Source organism: Schistocerca piceifrons, chromosome 8 (genome assembly GCF_021461385.2).
Source record: "Schistocerca piceifrons isolate TAMUIC-IGC-003096 chromosome 8, iqSchPice1.1, whole genome shotgun sequence".
NCBI classification, from domain to species: Eukaryota; Metazoa; Arthropoda; class Insecta; order Orthoptera; family Acrididae; genus Schistocerca; species Schistocerca piceifrons.
This window is the reverse complement of record NC_060145.1, coordinates 380,948,809-380,969,158: the sequence shown is the minus strand read 5'-3', so window position 1 is coordinate 380,969,158 and position 20,350 is coordinate 380,948,809. Positions and strand designations below refer to the sequence as shown.

Sequence of the window (20,350 nt, the reverse complement as noted above, 5' to 3'; positions counted from 1 at the left end):
AAAGACACAGAACAAGCATTCTAAATATTCCGATTTTTCGCTTTATCGCAATCGATATGCACAGGTCTGACTTCAAGATATATCGCATGCAGCAACTACTATGTTTTTTATTATTTGAGCTTGCATGTTTCGACACTTTTCATGCATATTTTAAGCATTTTTCGTGTATATTTGCATATAAAGTTCTAGCTTTTTATGTTGCATACAATCCGATTTCTAGTCATAATATACCGCAGTTGGTACTCTGCTGCACTCTTGCACACTTGCTTTTGAATTGCATCCGGATTTTTCCTGTTGGCATGTTGGACAGCCAGTAAAATACAACTTTACACAAAATTTTTTATTGAAAATGGAACTATTCTACATATAACAAATACAATACACTCTGTAATACGTTTCCAAAAGCTGACAGAACATGATAACTCTTTGAGCAAACCATTATAAATTAAGTACATGTCAAATTCTGCGGATAGAAATCTTGAACTAATATTCCTGTTTAACGTCGACAGCGTATAACACACTAATAATATTCATAAGTAGAAGAACATGAGAGCTTCAGTCTCCTAATAGACGTAAAACAAGTGATGAACAACATCTATACAAATACAATAATTGTCGTCGCCCATTGAAAATTAAAAAAATTATATCTCATTCTTACTTGAGAAAATGAAAATGAGAGAAATCATAAATCAGACTCCGTTGAATGAGATGTGTATATCGACTTAAATGGATTCCTTTGAACATCAAATCCTGAAACACCGAATGTCTTTATTTGTAAGCGTTTTATACATAACATCGACGCTCGCAAATGACTTAAAAATGCGAACTAAACGCATGGCTCATAACTGTAGTCTCTTCGACTAGACAGGTGGTACTCGTTGTCGCCTAGCTCCAGGCTATGACATGACGCGAGTAGAACCTGAAAAAGAAGAAAACAAATTAGAATCAGGAAACACAATAGTAAAGTAACCCTTCTTTACCCTTCTCTTTAATAATTATTACGTCTTTATTCTCACTTAAAAACGAGAAAATATTTACTAAACTCTGCAGCGAACGGCATCCTAAAGAAGTAAGGTGTTAATTAACAATAGATATCACTCATTTCGGCTCTTTCGTATTAGTTAAGACGTAAGTCTCAACAAATAACAAGACAAAACTGTGTGGCAATGACTTGACTTTTCAAATAAAATGACTAAATAGCAATTATTAATTTAATGACATCATTAAAAGTACAATTCGAAAACGAAGGAGTCAATAATAATTGGAGAAATTTACAAAGAGAACACAAAGCTACAATCTAAGTTGTGAACAGAAGTTCAAACACTTTAAAAAATCAAATTGATTTCAGAAATAGATTGTGGTCTTACCTAAACCTACTGCATTCTCAGGTATATAAAGACTGTTAGTGTACAATGAAGGTTGGGTTTATAATGCCGTACCGCTAGCAAAAAAGGCATAAACTTACGCTACCTGTAATCCTAAATAAATGTTGGAAGAAGCCAACAGTTTCTCATCATCTTCAGCAATGCCAATCACAACGCCCTCATTATTTTTAGATAAGATATTTTTAGCCGCTAAGTAAACGTATTAGTCCATCCTCACGTCCATCAAACCGATCGTGCGAGTGGAGGGTAGCAATTCACAACTGTCATTGGGCTGCCCCAACCTCAGCAGAAATTTATCCACATTTCACAAATGTAAGGAACTCACAATTTGCTTATGGCTGTCAGGGTCTTTACGTTCGTTGACGTAGTTTCAGCGTTTCCTCCATTGTTGTTGTTGTTGTTAGATTAGATTCAGTTTTCGTTCCATGGACCCAAAAAATGAGATGATTCTCGTAGTTGTGGAAAATGTCAGAAATTATAACATAAAAAACCATAAAAAATTGAATACAATACTTACTACTCTGGTTATTTGTCAGGAGGTTGTGAAAATAGGTGAATACATTACAGTAAACTGAACTGCTAATATTTACATAAATAATACGATGTCAGAACGAAACATTGTAATGCACTGTTAATAAACTGATCATACATAAATACCTAATCTTGACTGTTGGGACCAAGTGCTGTCAAAACTGAAATCTAATAGACATATTTACTTAAGCTGCTCTAACACTCCCTGTTAAGATATTCATCTATGGAGTAGAAAGAGGTACCTGTCAAAAAGTCTTTCAAACTCTGCTTAAACCATGCTTTATCTGAAATCAAGTGTTTAATGGTTGCTGGCATTTTTTTTTAAAAATGTGTATTTCTGAATATTGGAAGCCTTTCTGCACCAAGGCAAGTGATTTAAGGTCTTTATGTAGATTGTTCTTATTCCTAGTATTGATGCTATGTATTAAGCTATTGGTTGGAAATAGAGAAATATTACTTGCAACAAATGTCGTTAAGGAATAAATATACTGAGAAGCAGTTGTTAGATAACAAAGTTCCTTGAACAGGTTTCCACATAATGTTCTAGAATTTACATCACAAGTGATTTTCATTACACGCTTTTGCATGCTAAAATCTTTTGCTTGGTTTAATGAGTTACCTCAGAATTTGATCCTGTATTAAGTAATAGAATGAAAGTAAGCAAAGTATGCAATTTTGTTACATTTATATCTCCTACATCTGACATCATCCTCACTGCAAATACAGACTTGTTGCGGCATTTAAGCAGTTGTGTGGTATGCGCTTCCCAACTGAATTTAGAGTTGTAATCCAAGAAATTTAGCACTGTCAACATCTTTGATCTGCATGTCTTCATATGTTATACACATGCTGGAAGCAAATCTCTTGCAGGTTCTGAACTGCATGTAGTGGGTTTAATGACAGTGAATTAGCTTTAAACCATTTATTAATGTCAGTGAAAATTTGATGAACAGCTATTTCTAAATCTGTTCTTGTCTTGCTACTTACTTTAATGTATGTATCATCTGCAAACAAAACAAATTTAGCTTCTGGCAATGTAACAGTTGAGAGATCATTAATATACACAAGAAAAAGAAGCTGACCCAAGATGAAGACTGACTGCTTAGTGCACAGGTATTTCGCAGTGACACCCTTTGTTTTTGTCGATATATTATCATGATCACTAGAATACTTAGATTTTAAGGATTTTATGATGAATGCTACTTCTCTGGGAGATGTGAGTGACATCTCCACTTTACTGAAGTTATTTTTAAAAACTGGTCTCAGATACTCCGTTGCATTGTTCACCGTACCTGATAACCCCAAGCTGTCAGTAAAATAAATAAAGTACTTGCTTAAGAGGTTTGCAACAATACATGCACTTGTTGCCAAAGTCTCATTTGTTTTTAGAGCTATTTGTTCCTCTTCCTTTTTGGCCCCATCTGTCATTGTCTTCACTATATCCCATGCAGTTCTTTCGTTGCCCGATGTAATTACCTTTTCTCATAATAAAGCTGCTTCAGTTTCTGAGTTACTTGCTTCAATATTTTGCAGTATTCTTTATAATGCATTACAACGCTAACATCAGAGCTGTTCGTGGATAGTAGTTATAGTCTCCTTTTTGACCCACGTGATATCTTTATTCCTTGTGTAACCCACGGTTTATTTTTTGACTTCTGTGTGATTTGAGCTACCTCTTAGGGAAAACAATTTTCAAAAGTGAAAGTAACTTTATTAATGAGTGCTTTGTATTTTCCATTTGAATCAGAACTATTGTAAATATTTATGCAGTTCATGTCTTTGACCAGTTTCCTGAATTTCTCAATTTTTGACTGATCAATTACGCTCCTGTACTCAGATTTAATAGATTTTCAACATTTAACACAAGATACTGCATGTCATGATCAGTTAGCCCATTTACTACTGGTTTTGTGATATGACTCTTTTCCCTAGATTGTCTACAAACATATTGTAAATAGCAATCTCAGAGAATTTACATATCGTAGTTGCGGAATTGACAGTAGGAACTAAATTGAATGATAGTTTTACTGGTTGCACTACTTGTTCACTGACAGAGATTTTCAATAAATCCACATTAAAATAACCAGCAACCACTATTTCCTTGTTTTTTACTGTGAGATGGGACGACAGAGATTCCAGACTTTTTGATGAAGAGGCTAAAATTTCCTTAAGGTGATCTGTATATACTTACTATTACAAACGACTTATTATGAAATATTATGAAATACTACTTCTGTTGCACAAGCTTGTAAGCGCTGTTCTGAGAAAATTTTATTAACATCAATATTCTTGAAAACAAAACAGTTTCTAACAATGTGGCAACTTCTCCGTTCTCTGTATTTTCTGTACAGAAGAAAGAAGCTACACTATGTGATCAAAAGTATCCGGACTCCTCCAGAAACATACGTTTTTCATTTTAGGTGCATTGTGCTGCCACCTACTGCCAGATACTCCATATCAGCGACCTCAGTAGTCATTAGACTTCGTGAGAGAGCAGAATAGGGCGCTCCGCGCAATTCACGGGATTCGAACGTGGCAGGTGATAGGGTGTCACTCGTGTCATACGTCTGTACGCGAGCTTTCCACAGTCCTAAACATCCCTAGGTCCACTGTTTTCGATGTGATAGTGAAGTGGAAACGTGAAGGGACATGTACAGCACAAAAGCATACAGGCTGACCTCGTCTGTTGACTGACAGAGACTGCCGACAGTTGAAGAGGTTTGTAATGTGTAATAGGCAGACATCTATCCAGACCATCAGACAGGAGCTCCAAACTGCATCAGGATCCACTGCACGTACTGTGACAGTTAGGTGGGAGGTGAGTAAACTTGGATTTCATGCCCGAGCGGGTGCTCATAAGCCACACATCACGCCGGTAAATGCTAAAAGACGCTTCGCTTGGTGTAAGGAGCGTAAACATTAGACGATTGAACAGTGGAAAAACGTTGTGTGGAGTGATGAATCACGGTACACAATGTGGTGATCCGATGACAGGATGTGGGTATGGCGAATGCCCAGTGAACGTCATCTGCCAGCATGTGTAGTGCCAAGAGTAAAATTCTGAGGCGGTGGAGATATGGTGTGGTCGTGTTTTTGATGGAGGGGGCTTGCACCCCTTGTTGTTTTGCGTGGCACTATCACAGCACAGGCCTACGTTGATGTTTTGAGCACCTTCTTGCTTCCCACTGTCGAAGCAACTTAGGGATGCCGATTGCATCTTTCAACACGACCGAGCAGCTGTTTGTAATGCACGGCCTCTGGCGGAGTGGTTGCACGACAGCAAAATCCCTGTAATGGACTGGCCTGCACAGAGTCCTGACCTGAATCCTATAGAATACCTTTGAGATGTTTTGGAACGCCGACTTTGTGCCAGGCCTCACCGACCGACATCGATACCTCTCCTCAGTGCAGCACTCCTAGAAACCTCCCAGCACCTGACTGAACGTATGCCTGCGAGAGTGGAAGCTGTCAAGGCTAAGGGTGGGCCAACGCCATATTGAATTCCAGCATTACTGATGGAGGGCGCCACTAACTTGTAAGTCACTTTCAGTCACGTGTCCGGATACTTTTGATCACATAGAGTAACTGGAATCCTGTGGCATTTAATATATCTATACCAGTGTCCACAGGATGTTCAGAGAGGCAGATTATATCAATTGGTTTGCTCAGCTCTAATTATTCAACACATACAAGCAATTCATTAAGCTTACTCCTCCGCCCTCGGATATTCTGATGTTGTTATTGTTGTTATCGTCATCGTGGTCTTCAGTCCAAAGAATGCTTTAATGCAACTCTCCACGCTACTCTCTCCTCTGCAAACCTCTTCATCTCGAATACCTTCTGCAACCTACATCCGTTTGCACCTGCCTACTGCACTCATTTCTTGGCCTTCCTGTACAATTTTTACCCCCTACCCCTCTCCCCTCCCCCCTCCCACACACAGTTCCCTCCAATACTAAATTAGTGATCCCTTGATGTCTTAGAATGTGTCCTATCAACCAATCCCTTCAAACTTTCTGGCAGATTAAAACTGTGTGCCCGACCGAGACCTGAACTCGGTCCGCTGCAAAGTGAAGATTTCTTTCTGGAACCGATCACCATTACATAGACCGAGAGCTACCTGAAGAACAAGCAGGATATCGTAAAGGAAGTAATTCACAAATTTACAGCATCCGGTGGATTATGGAGAAGACAAAAGAATTCTAGGAAGATGTGTACCTCAGATTTATTGGTTATACTAAAGCCTTTGACTGTCGAACGCAACAAATTACTAGATGTACTCAAAATAGTGGGATTAACAGATCATCTGACTTACCACATATGGAGTTTATACTCTGACCAAGAGGGCATGGTGAGAATCGTATATGGAGCAACTAAGTTGGTCAAGATTCAGAAAGGTGAAGGCCATGCTGTATACTATCACCTTATCTAGCCAATCTGTATGTAGGGAGCGTTATGATGAATGTCAGTTTAGATGAAGAAGAAACTGGAATTAAAACAAACATATTATAGAATCAAAATAGAATAAAGATAAATACGATGAGATGGTACCATCCTGATGGTCAAAATTGAGTTAAAGATATTGAAGGTGAAAGAAGAACACACAGAGGCTGGACTAATACTGCATTTCAAGAAAACTTAAATTCTGGCAACTACAACTATCAATTGATTACATGTAGGAGGAGAAAGAATGAGGATAGTTTCTATTTTCATTTGTCTCGACTCGCAGACTTTTTTTTCTGCTGATGCTAACTGCACCCACGAAATCAAGAGATGCTTGTTACTTGCTAGAAAGACAAAGTCCAACCTTGACATTGTTTGATGGAGTACAGATAACAACAAAGATCCATTTAGTAAAGACTATGGTCTTTCCATTTGCGATGTACAGGTGCGAGACGTGAACCATAAGAAAAGCTGAGCTTCATAGACTCCTTTTGACTATGGTGTTGGAGGAAGCTCCTTAAAAGATCCATGGACTTCAAGGAGAACAAATAGGTCGGTATTACAGAAAATTGTTCCTTGGAAGATCTGATACTGAAACAAAAACTAGCCTTCTTTATGTTCATCATGAGAAGAAATGATTTGCAGAAAAGATCATAATGCTGCAGAAGTTCGAAGGCACAAAGAAGCAGCAAAGGGATGGATTGATAGAATCAGAAGTAATGGATTTCAGCCTGGAAAGTCTTTGGGAGATAGTAGCAGACAGTTCATGCAGTCAGAGAGAGGAGATGATGATGATGATGATGAGGAGGAGGAGGAGGAGGAGGATGATGACGATATGGAGGATGGCATGAATGAGAATGGTGTCTATGAGGATAGTGTGGATGAGGATATGGATGGTGTGGATGAAGTAATGGACAGTTCATGCAGTCAGAGAGAGGAGATGATGATGATGATGAGGAGGAGGAGGAGAAGGAGGAGGATGATAAGGAGGATGGTATGAATGAGAGTGGTGTCTACAAGGATAGTCTGGATGAGGATATGGATGGTGTGGATGAGGATGTTGATTGTGTGGATGAGGATGAGGATGATCAGAATGAGAATGATGTGGATTAGGATGCTGAGGAAGATGATGGTGTGGATGACGATATTGAGGATGAGGATGTTGAAGATGAGGATGAGGATGATGATCATGATGGACAGATTCTGGCACGATTGTACCACTTACCGGCTAGTACATCTCGTCAGTGGCGGGCCCAGCGCGCTTGTAGAAGCCTCTGGAGAAGGCGGCTGGCCCGGTCTCGCAGGTGAGGCATGTGGGGAGCAGGCGGCGGCGGTGCAGGAAGATGGCGACGCCGAGCAGCGCCATGCCCAGCAGCAGACCGAGCAGCACGCCCACCAGCATGGCTGCGTCGCGCTCCGGCTTGGAGCCGTCAGTGGGTAGGCAGCGCATGTTGTAGCCACTGCGCCACATCCACGCGAACGTCTTGCCACGCATCTCCTCCGGATGCTCGCACCTGCCACACACACACACACACAGCAACCTAATCCAGACAGCTCTCAACATCCGAGTCTATAGTCTTCACCTGATGGGGTTGGGTTGGGTTGATTTGGGGGAAGAGACCAAACTGCGAGGTCATCGGTCTCATCGGATTAGGGAAGGATGGGGAAGGAAGTCAGCCGTGCCCTTTCAAAGGACCCACCCTGGCATTTGCCTGGAGCTATTTAGGGATATCACGGAAAACCTAAATCAGGATGGCCAGACGCGGGATTGAACCGTCATCCTCACCTGATGGGTTGTTTAAACAAACCCTCTAGCAGCCTCTGTAGTCAATTGGGAAAATGAATGCTCACTGTTCAAGTTTATGTTCAGTGTGTGTGTGTTCTCTTGTATCTTAGCCACTGATGGATGAAGATGCACCAATGGCAGAGACAGCATAGCTTTAGTGACTCCATTGCAAGGGCGGTAATTACGCAACATGACCATTAGCTATTCATGTTAACTACCTAGGAAACTCCTAAAATCTACATAGGCGAGCAAAAAAGTAACTTTCGCATGGTGTGTCGCAACCGAGTAAAAGAGCTCGATTAAACTTGGACCACCATTGAAAGAGCCCCTACGGTATATGAAAGAAGGTAACTGAAAGAGAGACGTGTTTAGAACAACAGAAATGGCAACATTATTCAAAGGTGATAGTCACTCTGAAGTCACCGCGGTCTATGATGGTCCCCTGGACGTTACAAAAAGTGGGACCTTTTAATAGGATGTGTGATAACCGTGGGCAGCAATGCATGCAGTTCAATGTGCTCGTATGCTGTACGCCTTCACTGCGTGATTTCGGCTGTGACTTCTTTTTTATGGATGACAATGCATGACTACATCGAATTGCACAGTTGGAGGAGCTCTTGGAATGAGAAGATGTTCAGGGAAGGACTGGCCTGCCCATTCACCTGACTTAAAACCCATTGAGCACCTGTGGGATGCATTGGGGAGGCTTACTGTAGGACGTCCACATGCACGAATGACTTTTCACGCGCCGTCGCGGGACAGACATTCTACCAAATATTTAGCGTGGCGTTTGATGAAATATTTTCATCAAATTATGGCGAGCATTCTTTTTAACATTTGATTCGGACATTTATAGTTGCATCAGCGCATTAGACTCTGAACTGTTCTGTTAGTTAGGTTGCAGGGATACTTGTGGTTTTTATTAGTGAATTTCAGAATATACTCAACTATTTTGGAAAACCGTTTTTGATTAGAAATCCCGGACAATCTCCTAATTCCTCAGAGCTATAAGCTGCAGCTATAAGAACATTCTCAGGTAAAGTGGGCACTAGGATATCTATTTACTGGCTCCAAGTTTTATTAAATCACTTTCGGGGGGCCACGAAGTAAATAGAGAGCCAGTGTTGAGAACGGCAAAAGACAGCATTAACAACATTCTAAAAGCTAGAAACTGATTCAACACGCAAGCTTTTATATGCAGAAAATTATTATTTTACACCAAAACACATCCGCCGCCCCACACCTTGCTGCCTCAGAACATGTCCTACCAACCGATCCCTTCTTCTGGTCAAGTTGTGCCACAAACTTCTCTTCTCCCCAATCCTATTCAATACTTCCTCATTAGTTATGTGATCTACCCATCTAATCTTCAGCATTCTTCTGTGGCACCACATTTCGAAAGCTTCTATTCTCTTCTTGTCCAAACTATTTATCGTCCATGTTTCACTTCCATACATGGCTACACTCCATACAAATACTTTCAGAAATGACTTCCTGACACTTAAATCTATACTCGATGTTAACAAATTTCTCTTCTTCAGAAACGCTTTCCTTGCCATTGCCAGTCTACATTTTATATCCTCTCTACTTCGACCATCATCAGTTATTTTGCTCCCCAAATAGCAAAACTCCTTTACTACTTTAAGTGTCTCATTTCCTAATCTAATTCCCTCAGCATCACGCGACTTAATTCGACTACATTCCATTATCCTAGTTTTGCTTTTGTTGATGTTCATCTTATATCCTCCTTTCAAGACACTGTCCATTCCATTCAACTTCTCTTCCAAGTCCTTCGCTGTCTCTGACAGAATTACAATGTCATCGGCGAACCTCAAAGTTTTTACTTCTTCTCCATGGATTTTAATACCTAATCCGAATTTTTCTTTTGTTTCCTTTACTGCTTGCTCAATATACAGATTGAACAACATCGGGGAGAGGCTACAACCATGTCTTACTCCCTTCCCAACCACTGCTTCCCTTTCATGTCCCTCGACTCTTATAACTGTCCAACCTAATAACTGTCTGTTAATGTATTGCTGTAGGTTACGGCTTGTTCCAAACTTGCACTCCCGGATCACGAGCCGACACGGCCGTGACTGCGTGCAGAACGCAGGTGGGAATTCGTGCGGTTATGACCTGAAAACCCTAGAGAAGAGAGACTTACCCAGCGCCAGTGAGCAGCTCCGGCGTCGTGCGGTTGATAAGGGGCGTGAGCACGGTGACCATCCACTGCGTGTCGCAGTCGCACACCCACGGGTTGTAGCGGATGTCCACCAGCTTCAGCATGTTGGAGCGGCCCAGCTCCTGCGCGCTATCCAGCCGGCTCAAGTTGTTGTCGTTCAGCCATATCTGCCGGGAAAAACATCAGTCTACATCTTCTTTCCGTCCTCTCATTCAATATGATAAACTGCTACAGCATAAAATTTGTCGTCGTGTCTTTTAATTAATACTACACTGACGGAAAAAATACCAAAACCAAAAATGAATGGTGCGACATAAACTAAAGTTGGTGGGAGAGTTTTCTAGGTCTGAAAAATGATGTCTATTAAAATTTCGCGCCAGTCGCGGAAGAGTGGCGCTAATGTCGCTACTATGAGGATGAAAATCAGATTTGATTTAAATACATGCTGTAAAGGTCGTGAGCGTTCAAGATTGAATGTGGTGGGCTGACGTTAGTCAAGAATGAGTTTAAGGCGACAAAGACACGTCGCTGAGTTTGAACGAGATCGTGTAATACGGCTACGAGAAGTAGGTCTTCCTTCTGCGACATTGGAGAAAGATTTGGGAGGAACGTAGCCAATATACACGAATGTTGGCAGCGGTTGTCACGGCTGTGTACGGTCGCAAGAACAACTCGCTCCGAAGAGCCACGTGGAACTACCGAGAGGGAACACCATCGTATTCGCGTATGGTTCTGTTACATCGTACTACATCTGCAGCAGAAATTTGAGCAGCTGTTGTCACAACAGTGACACAATAAACTGTTACAAATTGGTTACTTCGAGGACAAATCCGAGCCAGATGCCCTGTAGCGTCTTGGACTACTACTGAAAACTCCTGGGTCGCAATTTTGACACTTGCCACTGATCAGATCTTAAGTAAATACCGTCAGCAATGACTCCTGGTTTGAAGAGTCACCTTCAGACTGCCAGCGGCCTTGTCAAGGAGCGTGGAGGAACACACAGAGACTCAAGGCACCCTCTTACTCTTACGGTGGGAAACTGTCGCTAAAGGAAGAAGAATCAGCAAAGATCAGAGGCATGAGGAAGCAGAAAGAACTGGAACCGCTGCATTAAAGGCAAGTAATATGTAGAACATGAATCCTGTAATAAGAAGAAGTTTCATTGTGATCTCTCCACTGGCAAATGTTTCCGGATTAGTCTCGTAATAAACCAGGAAGTGGTTCAAATTCATAATATGAACTGTTCGATACCATGTTTGTTTCGAAACATGTGTTTACTTTTAAGTCTTGAACTGACGAAACACTTTTACTAACGAGTCATTCGACACATTTAAATCATAGCTGTTACAACATTATCTTTCAGTCAGTGATTTTTATGTCATGTGCAGACATGATATTTCACGACAAATGTCTCCCATTCTGTTCTTTTAGTTTTGCATAAATAAACCGCAACAGACAAAAATGGGCCATAACTAAAAGGGGCGTTTTTCTCCACCAATTTTGGTTGAAAAAGTGCGGACTTCGTTAGGGGACATCGTGGAATGTTCCCGCTTCAGCCCCTATACTTTCATGAAGCTCCGATAGGTGGCGGCGCTATATGTAGCCTTCAAAATGACTTCTGTAACGGAATTGCGTTCCAGGCAGAGAGCTGTCATTGAGTTTCTTTTGGCGGAAAACCAGAGGATCGCAGATATTCATAGGCTCTTGCAGAATGTCTAGGAAGACCTGGCAGTGAACGAAAGCACCCAGAGGCGTCGGTCATCATCATAGCAAGGTCGCGCAAACCTGTCCGATGTCCCGCAAGCCAACTGGCCGTACACAACAGCCCTGAAGTGCTGGACCGTGCGGACACTCTCATTCGAGGTGATCGACGGATCACAATCAAACGTCTCGCCGCTTAAATAAACGCGTCTCTTGGTAATGCTGACACACTCATCCACCAGTTGGGGTACTCAGAGATGTGTGCCCGGTGGGTTCCTTGCAGCCTAACAGAAGACCATAAAGATAAACGAAGGACCATCTGTTTGGCCCAACAAAGGATCCTCTCCTCAGGAAGCAGTATGTGGATACTGGAGAGGTTATTGATGCAGCAAGTCGTTGACCCCGACATCGACCAGCAGAGTGGTACCATGGGGTATTAAGGCCCTCCTAGTAAGGTGACTTTAGTCTACCGTATTGAACGCTGATCGTGTTGAAAAATGGGGTTTTGCAGCCAAAGGAGGGGGAGTAACGTGATGTATGGGAATCCGAATAAAACCAACCTACTTTCAGAAAAAAAGTGTTGCATTACTTATTGTGTGTTACCGTTGGTTATATAGTTTTTCGTCAAGCACAAACTGAGGTGCACTCAAAATGTTCAAAGTTTATTTGAAGGGCAGAAAACTATTATTTATTATTCATCACTTCCTGTTTAATTTGCTGACTGAGATAACATAAATAAATTCGCTGGCAATAATATATTTAAAGCAGTATACTCAAACTTCAAAATGTAAACTAAGACTTCAGTAGCCATTCTCTCCATAAAACTTTGATAGCATCATCGAAATTACTCTCATCAGGCAGCACAATGGAACTAGCATTGCATTCGCAATGCATAATGCAACGTTACATTGTTCCGTTGCCCTGTACTATAGTCTCATTAAGATTTACAATGGGTAGAAATATTCTGTACTGGCAAGAAGGTATATGGTAAGTACAATAGGTTAGAGTTTCTTTGCCCATGGACGAAGCAAACTGGGATGGAAATTAAAAAATACAATTTTTGATTCGATGCGATAAATCGCATTGATGTCATAACGATACGTCAAAAAATACATCGATGTTTCCATACATAAAGTTTTCTTTTTTTCACGAGTTTCTGAAAGTATTTGTATGGAAGTGAAACATGGACGATAAATAGTTTAGACAAGAAGAGAATAGAAGCTTTCGAAATGTGGTGCTACAGAAGAATGCTGAAGATTTGATGGGTAGATCACATGACTAATGAGGAGGTATTGAATAGAATTGGGGAGAAGAGGAATTTGTGGCACAACTTGACTAGAACAAGGGATCGGTTGGTAGGAACTGTTCTGAGGCATGAAGAGATCACCAATTTAGTACTGGAGGGCAGTGTGGAGGGTAAAAATCGTAGAGGGAGACCAAGAGATGAATACACTAAGCAGATTCACAAGGATGTAGGCCGCAGCAGGTACTGGGAGATGAAGAAGCTTGCACAGGATAGAGTAGCACAGAGAGCTGCATCAAACCAGTCTCAGGACTGAAGACCACATCAGCAACATGTGGATATGTTTCTCATAAGTATATTTGAACCTTAAGGAAAATAAATGCTTTCTTAATTTCCAAGATCTTTTATTAGAAACTAGTGAACCTGGCTATGCTTCGCAGTCGGTAAATTTGTATGGGAATTTGATATGTCGTCTCTAGCCATCTCCTTCTCTCCTTTTCTCTCCACTTCCTCCTGCCCCTCTCCTTGTCTATCTCGTCCTTCCCCCCATCTCTGTCCATTTCCGCCCCCCACACCTGTCTCTCTCCTCTTCACCCCCCCCCCCTCTCTCTCTCTCTCTCTGACATTGAGTCTTGTTTATTGTTTCTTTAAAGTCAGTACCGCCATTAGACTGTTGTTTATTGACAGTGTTATATTTACACTTACACAATCATGATTTCGGCTTCAAAGTCCCATTATCAAGAGTTTTAAGTGTTATAAATTGCCTAAGATGGCATAGTGTCGTATCAAAATACACTATTAGACACATTGTCTAAGAGTCGATATTTCTGGCAGAGCCTACTGCTTTGTTTCATCACTGAGTACACCATCTTAGCCAACTGTCATTCAGTCAAGATGGTGTACTCAATGATGAAACAAAGCAGTAGGCTCAGCCGGAAGTATCGACTCTTAGAAAATGTGTCTAATAGTGTATTTTAATACGACACTATGCCATCTTAGGCAATTTATAACACTTAAAACACTTGATAATGGCACTTTGAAGCCGAAATCATGATTGTGTAAGTGTAAATGTAACATTGTAAATAAACAACAGTCTAATGGCGGTACTGACGTTAAAGAAGTATGTTATGACTGTGGCCCCGCATTATGGTTCAAATGGCTCTGAGCACTATGAGACTTAACCTCTGAGGTCATCAGTCCCCTAGAACTTAGAACTACTTAAACCTAACTAACCTAAGGACATCACACACATCCATGCCCGAGGCAGGATTCGAACCTGCGACCGTAGCGGTCGCGCGGTTCCAGACAGTAGCGCCTAGGCCGGCCGGGGAGGCCTAGCGATTCTAGGCGCTTCAGTCTGGAACCGCACGACCACTACGGTCGCAGGTTCGAATCCTGCCTCGGGCATGGATGTGTGTGATGTCCTTAGTTTAGTTAGGTTTAAGTAGTTCTAAGTTCTAGGGGACTGATGACCTCAACTGTTAAGTCCCATAGTGCTCAGAGCCATTTGAACCATTTTTTTGTAGCGCCTAAAACCGCTCAGCCACCATGGCCGGCCCCGCATTATGAAAAAAATTTTGTTTGCTATTGTTGCAAACGAAACCTAAATTGAGGAATGAATTCGCTTGAAATGAATGGGTAGATCAGTTGGCATCATTGGAGTACAGGTTATGAGAGATGCATCTCCACCTGCTGGATCTGTGAGCATAGTATCTTCAATGAGAGTATCTCGCGTAGTTTTAGTCTGTGAATGGGCAAGATTGCAAAGTTTCGAAAGATTCAGGTACCATAGTATTCTAGACATAAGTCGATAAACCATAAACACAACTTTCCTGTTAAAAACAACTGCAAGCAATGAAACAAAACAGCACATTGTTGTGAATACAATTTTTTGAAATTATTTACAGGGAGGAAGAATATATATGTGGGAGAAAAAATTGCCTTTTGATTTAAATGCTCTGCTACCACTGTTAAAACTGACAGCGAGGAAGAAAGTGAAATCGCACATTTTCACAGCACAGTAGAGCAACACATTTTTTTCTCGCATTCGGTTTTAGCAGAAAACCTGTACATTCAAACAATAGAAAGTCCAGGTTGGAAGATCAACAATAGTGTGAAAAGGATAGATCGATACTCACCGTAAATATGACACACTGAGCTGCAGGCAGGCACAATGAACAAAATGTTACACATTGAGCTTTAAGCCAAAGCTTTTTCCAGGAAGGAAAAAGACCACACACAGGCACACAAGCAAACAAAACTCACACACACATGACCGCTGTATCCGGCTGCTACGGCCAGAATACAGCTGCTTCAACGGAAACAACAACCTGGAGTGTGACAAAGAAGGGCAAAGGATAGCGGGGTATGTATGGGGAAGAGAAGTGAGTGCTGCCTGGGGGAGTGTGGAGGGACTGGATGGTGGCAAGACAACACTTGCAGGCACAGCATCAGGAGAGTGGGGAGGAAACGGGGAGCCGAAAAGGAGAGGAACAGAGAATCGGAAAAGACTGGCAGAGAGCAACACACAACAGGGGGAGGGGGAAAACTATTGTTTGAAGTGTGTGGGGACAATAGGTTATCGTAGGTTGAGGCCAAGCTGGTTTGAGGAATGGAGAATGTGCTGTAAGGAAAACTTCCATATGAGCAGTTCAGAAAGCTAGTGGGGGAAAGGAGGACCAAGATGACCCAACTTGTGAAGCAGCCATTGAAATGAAACATGTTATGTTCAGATGAATGTTGTGCTACAGGGTGGGATCCTGGAGGACAGCTGTTTGGTAGCCATTCCAATGTAAAAAGCTGTGCAATGATTTCAGCAGAGCTGGTATGTGGAGTGGTTACTTTCGCTGATGGATTGGCGTGTGCTGGGGTAGGATAAGCCTGTGATAGGAATCCAGTAGGAAGTGCTGGATGGATGGACTGGGCAGATCTTGCAAGTAGGATCTCCACAAGGATATGACCCCTGTGCAAGGGATTGGAATTGGGAGCAACGTAGCGATGGACTAGGATGTTGTGGAGATGGGTGGGCGACGGGACACCATATTAGGAGAGGTGGAGAGATCTTGTATAGGATGCCCTACAGTTCAGGGCATACTGAGCAAGGGAGTTCTTGTCACTGCAGACACGATGTGCACAGGTGGCCTGGCTGCATGGGAGTGATATTTTGTTGTAGAAGGGAAGATACCAACTTTATCCTAACACAGTGCTACTTCTCCTTTGAAGGGATATATATATATATATATATATATATATATATATATATATATATATATATATATATATATATATATATGGACAAATACGCAGCACAGCCTTGGGCATCCTCATAGCACCTTGCTATGCCAACCTGCGTATGGGCCATCTAGTGGAAGCCTTTCTAGCCTCCCAAAACCCCAATCCCCTGGTCTAGTTAAAGTTCATTGACAATATTTTCGTTATCCAGATTTGGGGCCAAGTCACTATATTTCCATTTTTTCACAACTTCCACACCTTCTCTCCCATCCAAGTCACACAGTCGTCCTCAACTCAGCGTGCTACCTTCCTGGGCGTTGTGCTCCCTCTCTCTGATGGCTCCATGCACGCCTCTATCCATTGTACACCCGTCAACCATACCTGCATTTCTATAGCCGCAAACCCTTGCACACCAAAATCTCCCTCACGTACTGCCTGGCCACTCAGGGACAGCATATGTGTAGTGACAAGAACTCCCTTGCCAAGTATGCTAAACGTCTCACAAAGGCCTTCACAGGCAGGCACTATCCCCCAGATGTAGTCTGCATTCAAATTTCCCATGACATATCCCCACACTTCCTCAATCCTTCCCCTATATCCCAAGAACCATGTACAACACCAGACTGGAACAGTGAACCATATCCTTCATCAGGGCATTGACTATACATCATCATGCCCTGAAATTAGGGACACCCAACCCAAGATCTTTCCCATCCATACTAACGCTGTGTTCCATAATGTTTTGTATTACTTTGTACACAACAGTAGGAAGAGGTGGGCTAAAAAGTGGTGCAGCACTGTCGTCACAGGAAAGCTGCAGAGGAGCAGAAATCATTGGCAAGCAATTCAGTCACACTAAACAGAAGATTTCCTTAACTTACACTTTTCCACGGGAAGGAAGATTCATTACAAATGAGTAAGAATCAGAGTCCATCTCATACAATAATACACTCCAGGAAATGGAAAAAAGAACACATTGACACCGGTGTGTCAGACCCACCATACTTGCTCCGGACACTGCGAGAGGGCTGTACAAGCAATGATCACACGCACGGCACAGCGGACACACCAGGAGCCGCGGTGTTGGCCGTCGAATGGCGCTAGCTGCGCAGCATTTGTGCACCGCCGCCGTCAGTGTCAGCCAGTTTGCCGTGGCATACGGAGCTCCATCGCAGTCTTTTAACACTGGTAGCATGCCGCGACAGCGTGGACGTGAACCGTATGTGCAGTTGACGGACTTTGACCGAGGGCGTATAGTGGGCATGCGGGAGGCCGGGTGGACGTACCGCCGAATTGCTCAACAGGTGGGGCGTGAGGTCTCCACAGTACATCGATGTTGTCGCCAGTGGTCGGCGGAAGGTGCACGTGCCGGTCGACCTGGGACCGGACCGCAGCGACGCACGGATGCACGCCAAGACCGTAGGATCTTACGCAGTGCCGTAGGGGACCGTACCGCCACTTCCCGGCAAATTAGGGACACTGTTGCTCCTGGGGTATCGGCGAGGACCATTCGCAACCGTCTCCATGAAGCTGGGCTACGGTCCTGCACACCGTTAGGCCGTCTTCCGCTCACGCCCCAACATCGTGCAGCCCGCCTACAGTGGTGTCGCGACAGGCGTGAATGGAGGGACGAATGGAGACGTGTCGTCTTCAGCGATGAGAGTCGCTTCTGCCTTGGTGCCAATGATGGTCGTATGCGTGTCTGGCGCCGTGCAGGTGAGCGCCACAATCAGGACTGCATACGACCGAGGCACACAGGGCCAACACCCGGCATCATGGTGTGGGGAGCGATCTCCTACACTGGCCGTACACCACTGGTGATCGTCGAGGGGACACTGAATAGTGCACGGTACATCCAAACCGTCATCGAACCCATCGTTCTACCATTCCTAGACCGGCAAGGGAACTTGCTGTTCCAACAGGACAATGCACGTCCGCATGTATCCCGTGCCACCCAACGTGCTTAGAAGGTGTAAGTCAACTACCCTGGTCAGCAAGATCTCCGGATCTGTCCCCCATTGAGCATGTTTGGGACTGGATGAAGCGTCGTCTCACGCGGTCTGCACGTCCAGCACGAACGCTGGTCCAACTGAGGCGCCAGGTGGAAATGGCATGGCAAGCCGTTCCACAGGACTACATCCAGCATCTCTACGATCGTCTCCATGGGAGAATGGCAGCCTGCATTGCTGCGAAAGGTGGATATACACTGTACTAGTGCCGACATTGTGCACGCTCTGTTGCCTGTGTCTATGTGCCTGTGGTTCTGTCAGTGTGATCATGTGATGTATCTGACCCCAGGAATGTGTCAATAAAGTTTCCCCTTCCTGGGATAATGAATTCACGGTGTTCTTATTTCAATTTCCAGGAGTGTAACAATGATGGAGCTGGAGCAGCGTCTGCTAGGCATCCCTTAGCAAGGTGGCTCCAAGTGCGAGTGGTCTGAGCCACCGCCACCGGTTGTCCTGTACTGCGGTAGCAGAGGGAACTCGACGTACAGAGCTCCTGGAGGTGTGCCTCAATGGGTACACATGACTGAATCCGCGAAAAACCACGCAACTGCTTTTGTGACTCGATTTGTGATTTCCTGTGAGAGAGGTCACAGTTCGTAATAATTGACGGAAAGTCATCGAGTCAAACAGAAGTGATTTCTGGCGTTCCCTAAGGTAGTGTTACTGGCCCTTTGCTGTTCCTTATCTATATAGAGAGACAATTGAGCAGCCGTCTTCGGTTGTTTGCAGATGACGCTGTCGTTTATCGACTAATAAAGTCATCAGAAGATCAAAACAAACTGCAAAACCATTTATAAGAAGTATCGGAATGGTGCGAAAAGTGGCAGTTGACCTTAAATAACGAAAAGTGTGAATCATCCACATGAGTGCTAAAAGGAACTCGTTAAACTTCGGTTACACGATAAATCAGTCTAAATTCAACTAAATACGTAGGTATTATAATTACGAATAACTTAAATTGGAAGGAACACACAGAAAATGTTGTGGGGAAGGCAAACCAAAGACTGCGTTTTATTGGCAGGACACTTAGAAAATGTAACAGACCTACTAAGGACTCTGCCTACGCTACACTTGTCCGTCCTCTTTTAGAATACTGCTGCGCAGTGTGGGATCCTTACCAGAGAGGACTGACAAAGTACATCGAAAAAGTTCAAAGAAAAGCAGCACGTTTTGTATTATCGCGAAATATGGGAGAGAGTGTCACAGAAATGATACAGGATTTGGGATGGAAATCATTAAAAGAAAGGCGTTTTTCTTTGCGACGGAATCTTTTCAAGAAATTCCAATCAATAACTTTCTCCTCCGAATGCGAAAATATTTTGTTGACACCGACTTACATAGGGAGAAACGATCACCAAGATAAAATATGGGAAATCAGAGCTCGTACGGAAAGATATAGATGTTCATTCTTTCGGCGCACTATACGAGAATGGAATAAAGAGAATCGTGAAGGTGGTTTGATGTGTAAGTAGGCTGTTTATGTTTTCTTATCGGCAACGTTACGTAGCGCTGTGTTTGAAAATCACTGGCTGTACTGTGTGCAGTCTGTGGCTAGTTTGCATTGTTGTCTGCCATTGTAGTGTTGGGCAGCTGGATGTGAACAGCGCGTACCGTTGCGCAGTTGGAGGTGAGCCGCCAGCAGTGGTGGATGTGGGGAGAGAAATGGCGGAGTTTTGAAATTTGTAAAACTGGATGTCATGAACTGCTATGTATATTATGATTTTTCAACACTGTTAAGGTAAATACATTGTTTGTTCTCTATTAAAATCTTTCATTTGCTAACTATGCCTATCAGTAGTTAGTGCCTTCCGTAGTCGAATCTTTTATTTAGCTGGCAGT

General features: G+C 43.0%; 1 protein-coding gene across 1 annotated transcript in view; it reads right to left on the bottom strand.

The window, feature by feature from the left end:
- Nucleotides 1–740: 740 nt before the first annotated feature.
- LOC124712363 (leucine-rich repeat-containing protein 15-like) overlaps nt 741–20,350 on the bottom strand; it is a 110,886-nt gene continuing 91,276 nt past the window's right edge. The window contains exons 7-9 of the mRNA XM_047242658.1: nt 10,310–10,494; nt 7,585–7,873; nt 741–919 (exon numbers count right to left, since the gene is read on the bottom strand). Of these exons, the coding sequence (XP_047098614.1) occupies nt 7,588–7,873; nt 10,310–10,494 (471 nt within the window). The 3' untranslated portion in view covers nt 741–919; nt 7,585–7,587. The remainder of the gene's footprint in view (nt 920–7,584; nt 7,874–10,309; nt 10,495–20,350) is intronic.